The sequence below is a fragment of the Ictalurus punctatus genome, chromosome 7 (assembly GCF_001660625.3).
Source record: "Ictalurus punctatus breed USDA103 chromosome 7, Coco_2.0, whole genome shotgun sequence".
NCBI classification, from domain to species: Eukaryota; Metazoa; Chordata; class Actinopteri; order Siluriformes; family Ictaluridae; genus Ictalurus; species Ictalurus punctatus.
Genome location: NC_030422.2, coordinates 23,287,600 through 23,293,827, shown reverse-complemented (window position 1 = coordinate 23,293,827; position 6,228 = coordinate 23,287,600). Strand labels below are relative to the sequence as shown.

The 6,228-nt window shown below is 39.8% G+C and overlaps 1 protein-coding gene across 3 annotated transcripts in view; it reads right to left on the bottom strand.

Moving 5' to 3' along the window:
* Positions 1-2,437: 2,437 nt before the first annotated feature.
* The window catches only part of ccnb3 (cyclin B3), a 12,762-nt gene continuing 8,971 nt past the window's right edge, over positions 2,438-6,228 (bottom strand). For all 3 annotated transcript variants that reach the window (XM_017471108.3, XM_017471110.3, XM_017471111.3), the window contains 3 exons: positions 5,337-5,486; positions 3,967-4,097; positions 2,438-2,861 (listed from right to left, as the gene is read on the bottom strand). In XM_017471108.3, the coding sequence (XP_017326597.1) occupies positions 2,795-2,861; positions 3,967-4,097; positions 5,337-5,486 (348 nt within the window). In that variant the 3' untranslated portion in view covers positions 2,438-2,794. The remainder of the gene's footprint in view (positions 2,862-3,966; positions 4,098-5,336; positions 5,487-6,228) is intronic.

The following is a 6,228-nucleotide window of genomic DNA, read 5'->3' as shown; positions in this document are numbered from 1 at the left end:
TCGTCACATGAGCTGCTTGGTTCAGGACTTTCCACAATATTTCTATTGGATTAATGTCAGGACAATGACTTGGCCATTCCAAAACATTAACTTTATTCTTCTTTAATCATTCTTCGTAAGAGCAAATTGTGTGCTTATGGTCGTTGTCTTGCTGCATGACACACTTTCTCTTGAGATTTAGTTCACAGACAGGTGTCCTGACATTTTCCTTTAGTATTCGCTGGTATAATTCAGAATTCATTGTTCCATCAATGATGGCAAGTCGTCCCAGCCCAGATGCAGCAAAACAGCCCCAAACCATGATATGACCACCATATTTCACAGATGTCATAAGGTTCATATGCTGGAAAGCATCATTTCCTTTCTCCCAACATAACACTTCTCTTTTAAACCAAAAGTTCTACTTTGGTCCCATCTGTCCCCAAAACATTTTTCCAATAGCCTTCTGTCTTGTACATGTATTTGTTAGCAGACTGCAGAAGGGAAGCAATGTTCTTTTTGGAGAGCAGTGGTTTTTTCCTTGTAACCCTGCCATGCACACCATTGTTGTTCTCCTAATGGTGGACTCATGAACATGGCTTTTAGTTGATTAAAAGTTACCCTGGGTTCCTTTGTGACCTTGGAGTGACCTTTGTTGGTCAATCACTCCTGGGGAGGGTAACCATGGTCTTAAATGCCCTCCATTGCCATCACAATCTATGTGACTGTGGATTGGTGGTGTGGATTTTGTAACCTTTTCCAGCCTGATGAGCATCAACAACTCTCTCTGAGGACCACAGAAATCCCCTTTGTTCATGCCATGATACACTTCATTTCAAAATCATAATAGGTGCTCTTTAAATAAAACAGGGCACTCTCACACACACCTTATTGTCATCCCATTGATTTAAAACACCTGACTAGAATTTCAGCTTCAAATTAACAGCTAATCCTAAATGGTTCACATACTTTTGTCACTCACAGGTATGTAATATTGGATCATTTTCCTCTATAAATAAATGACCAAGTATAATATGTGTGTCCCATTTGTTTAACTGGGTTCTCTTTGTCTACTTTTGTGAAAATCTGATGGTTTAGTTCATATTTATGCAGAAATATAGAAAATTCTAAAAGGGATCACAACCTTTCACCGTACTTACAATATAGGTTACATATTGGGTGCACAATTCCCAACTGCAGCTCCTCTGTCTCTATATGCATCAGTCCAAAAACAAAAAGGGACCATCACAGAACCACCACCAAGCGGATATTATTATAGTTGGCTGATCAATCTCGTACTGTCTCCTCATTTGAGTGAACATTTTGAATTGTGTTATGTTTGTTTTACACAATAAATTTGTTCATTTTTATGAAATGCCCAATAAATCTGGAGGGCTCTGTAACTGAGCGAACATGGCAGCATCTCCTAATAAGAGGGCTAATTGCTGTAGGTAAAAAGTAGACATAAAGTGGCAACTCAATACACATCGGTCAAATATATGTTGCCCTCTTTTGGTCAAGCCCTGTTACTACAACACAAAGTCCACACACACACACAAAGTCCACACACACACACAAAGTCCACACACACACACAAAGTCCACACACACACACAAAGTCCACACACACACACAAAGTCCACACACACACACACAGTCCACACACACACACACACACAAAGTCCACACACACACAAAGTCCACACACACACAAAGTCCACACACACACAAAGTCCACACACACACACACACACAAAGTCCACACACACACAAAGTCCACACACACACAAAGTCCACACACACACAAAGTCCACACACACACACACACAAAGTCCACACACACACAAAGTCCACACACACACAAAGTCCACACACACACAAAGTCCACACACACACAAAGTCCACACACACACAAAGTCCACACACACACACACACAAAGTCCACACACACACACACACACAAAGTCCACACACACACACACACAAAGTCCACACACACACACACACAAAGTCCACACACACACACACACAAAGTCCACACACACACACACACAAAGTCCACACACACACACACACACACAAAGTCCACACACACACACACACAAAGTCCACACACACACACAAAGTCCACACACACACACAAAGTCCACACACACACACAAAGTCCACACACACACAAAGTCCACACACACACAAAGTCCACACACACACAAAGTCCACACACACACAAAGTCCACACACACACACACACACAAAGTCCACACACACACACACACACACACAAAGTCCACACACACACACACACACACACAAAGTCCACACACACACAAAGTCCACACACACACACACACAAAGTCCACACACACACACAAAGTCCACACACACACACACACACACTTGTTTTAATCAAATGCAAAGACTAAAACGTAGAAATATTACTACCAACACATACAATAGGGTTGTTATAATACTGAAAAAAATATATTTACAGAAATACATATACATGGTTTAATAACATGGTTCAAATACATAAAACACACATTTTAAGAACAGCACTTGAACACTTCTTTTAAAACACTGATCAACAACCTAGAAATATTATCAATAAAATACAGTTTAACAATTTTAACAACATATTCGTGTGTTATTACACTGGGTTGTCTACTGTTTACAGCGATTTAAAACTGCACTAAGAAAACTTCCTAACATAAACAAACATGCTTCCTGCATAACCGCATGCCTTACACACGAGCAGATATATAACATTAAGTACAAATATTTACATGGTTTTTTGATTACAAATGATCTCTTCAAGCTCACTTCAGAAACCTCTCAAGCGTCTCCGAGCTCACGGTAGGCATCAGAGCAACTTCAAAGAAAACCCTGTCAGAAAAAGAAGCTGGATGTTAAACAATATGGAGGGAAAATCCACACCGACATCTCAACCGTCATCTGCGCCATCAAATATGAATGAACTGCTGCGCTAGTCAAACAGCTCAAAGATTTTCAAACATCTGCTGGAGACATGGGATCATTCATTTTAAATGAAACTCAAAGTGGTGGTGGTGTTTGTTTTTTTGGAGCGCTGTAATTCTAATTATACCACAGTGCTGTTGAATTCTCATTTCTGATTGGTCAGAAGGACTTGATTCATTTTCAAATAACAGCAGCTCTGATAATGATGTCAGCTGCATTGATATAATAGTAGGAGCTCATCAATATGAATCTAATGTTATAATTTCTATATACAAGTTAGACAGAGGTGGATGCATGGTGGATGCTTAAGAAAATGTCTTATTTTACAAACTAAAATGTAGGACCGACATGAAGCTTTCTGTAACATTTATGGAAGGCATCTCCAAAGTCAGTACGTTTATAGCTGCTATAATATCAGAGATAACAGGAATTAACTTGTCTGGCAGACCACTTACAACTCTAAAGGGTTAAAAAGCACAATGTCTTTCATTAATACATTTAAAATTGTACTCGCTGGAAACTTCTGTTGTATAAGAGGAATAAAACATCAGGAGATGCTGTAATAGGAAAATAATGCATATTGGGGTAGGAAGAGCAGGTGTATTTCATATTTCACACCACATCTTGGATTATTTTCCTAGAACAGCAGCAGTCCCAAAGTGTTTAAAGTGTCATACAACCAACACAACTAAGTGATGTGCGGCAACAAATTAATAGTCATCATATATGCATCTGCAAATTACTGGAGTAAAGCTGCTAAAGTGATAAAGAAAACAATTGCTAGTTAGGATTGTTAGTTAGCTGAACTAACACATATTTTAATCTTGTCTTATCTTAATGTTCCAAAATTACAGTAAACACAATGTAACTAGTAGAATGTTAAAAGGCAGCTTCCTGGCCAGGTATAATTTAATGTACAGTATAGTCCTAGTGCTACAAGAGCATAAGAATAATTGATGGAATGTGCAGTCATGTGCGCAGCACACTAAAAGGCTTGGCTGAATGAGCTTACTTGTGAGAGTATTTGCTGTGGACGGTGGCAAGCTTGCTGTCGGACGGACTGTTCAGCATGTGCTGGAGCTTTCGAGCCACAGGCGCCAGATCCTCCACGCTGTAGCCCGAGTGGAACTGCAGAGATGGCGTCTGCGAGAGAGAGAGAGAGAGAGAGAGAGAGAGAGAGAGAGAGAGAGAGAGAGAGAGAGAGACAGTATACACGTCAACAAGGCTTTCAGGACCAACAACCAGCGGTTGTAAAGAGGGCTAGAGGTCCAAGAGAGGTACAGCAAGCTTTAATGCTTTCATTTTGTGTGCATACAAAATATAAGGAGGTTACCGGCTATACTCTTGGAAGGTATGTAAGGCTTGCTGTGATAGTCTGTGTTGCACGGTGTTCGGGTCACACACCGATTACATCACTTTCCCACCGCCCCACAGTTGTTTTGCCTTTTTATAGTAATAAAAATTTAGTTGAGTTGGAGAACAGACGCTACAATTAAACAACGCATCTGCTCAGTTCAGCATGAGCCGGATGAGTCAGAGTCGCAGCACAGATCAGCAGGAATCAAATTTCATTTAGCACGTGACGAGAGTGAAGCGAGCTGACTGACTGACAATACGATGGCGGAAGATTTGGTTTCAAAGGAAAATGTAAAAGCACCTATTTGGCAATATTTTGGATTTAACCCTCAACGTTAATAGGGAACCTGCATTAATGAGGCAATCAATGGCGCTAACTCAAAAGCGAAATGCGCACGGCTGAATGGGCATTCATAAGCGATTTAAAAGCGAGGGGAAAAGAGGGGGAAGCACCCCCCCAACTAGTTTCATGGATGTTCCACAACAGTTACCGCAACTCTAAACTGATAAAAAACGCAGTGTGTCAGTCTTAAATTAATAACAAATAGTTAACAAATAAATTAACTTAGCTTAAGATAGAAAGGAATAATCTTGACTAACCTACTTGACATGGCATATAAAAGAAAATGACTTACAAAAAAAAAAAAAAAAAAAAAGAGGCAACCTTGCAATTTGCATCAAACGAGCACCAAAAACAAATTAGTAATTTACAAAAATACGTCAAAACCAAATCGCATCCTGTTCCATAATTTTGCATTTATTATTATTACTACAGTTAACACTGTTAGTGATGTGATTATTATGGATAATGATTTTACTGCATATCGTTACGCTTAAAATGTCCTGCTCGGTTTCCGTGCAGATGTGTGTTTGATCACACAGATGAGCCAAAGATAAATCTGATGATTAGCGACTTAATGAATATGATTGGAGGAGTGTGTTACAGAAAGGGAGATAAGTTGGATTCTGATACTGTGGTGTGTGTAAATTTGTGTCCAATGATACGAGGTGCTCAGACACACTTACCCATCCCCCCAGGTCCTTGGTTACCAGGGCGACGAGTAGACAAGCGGAGGCCAGCAGAGACGCTTGTACAGGGACAAACTGCATCTCCAGCAGACTGAGCTCACACACAAACCGGGCCAGCGTCAGAGTGTCCATACCGGCATTCACACACTGCACACAGAACATACACACAAATACACGCAAGTGAATAACAACTTCCAGCTGCTGTACCACAAACCGCTTCATTTAAAATTAAAAAAAAAAAAAAACTACTTTCCTCTCTGTGTTCATTTTCATCAATAATAAAACAATGTGACAGTCTTATTTTAATTCAGATATTTATCCAGTTAAAGGAATAGCCGCTTGTCAACTACATGGACCATAGAAATTATTAGAAACAAAACAATCATACTTTCAGTATTAAGCACAATAATCATGATTACCATTTTCACCATTAATTTGCAGCATTGAAAGTATTTCAGTAGATCGAACCAAGTACTTGAAAAATACTGTAGCAGAGCTCACCTAAAATCACCCCAAACCATGTGGCAAAATCTGTCATGATCTGATAAGACCAAGGTAGAACTTTTTAGGCATAATTGTAAAAGATATGTTTGCTGCATAAACAATCACCAAAGATCACTATAGCCTCAGTGAAGCACGGTGGTGGATGCTACTCTTCATCTGGGACTGGGGCTCTAGTCAAGATAGCTCCATTATGGATTGTTCCAAATACCATTCCATTTTGGCACAAAACCTGCAGGCCTCTGTTAGACAGCTGAAGATGAAGAAACTTTCCAGAACAATAATGAAACGAAGCACAAATCCAAGTCAACAGTGGAATGGCTTTTCAACTAGGTGGTCAATGTTTTGGAATGTCCCAGTAAGAGCCCAGATCTAAATCCTATCAAAA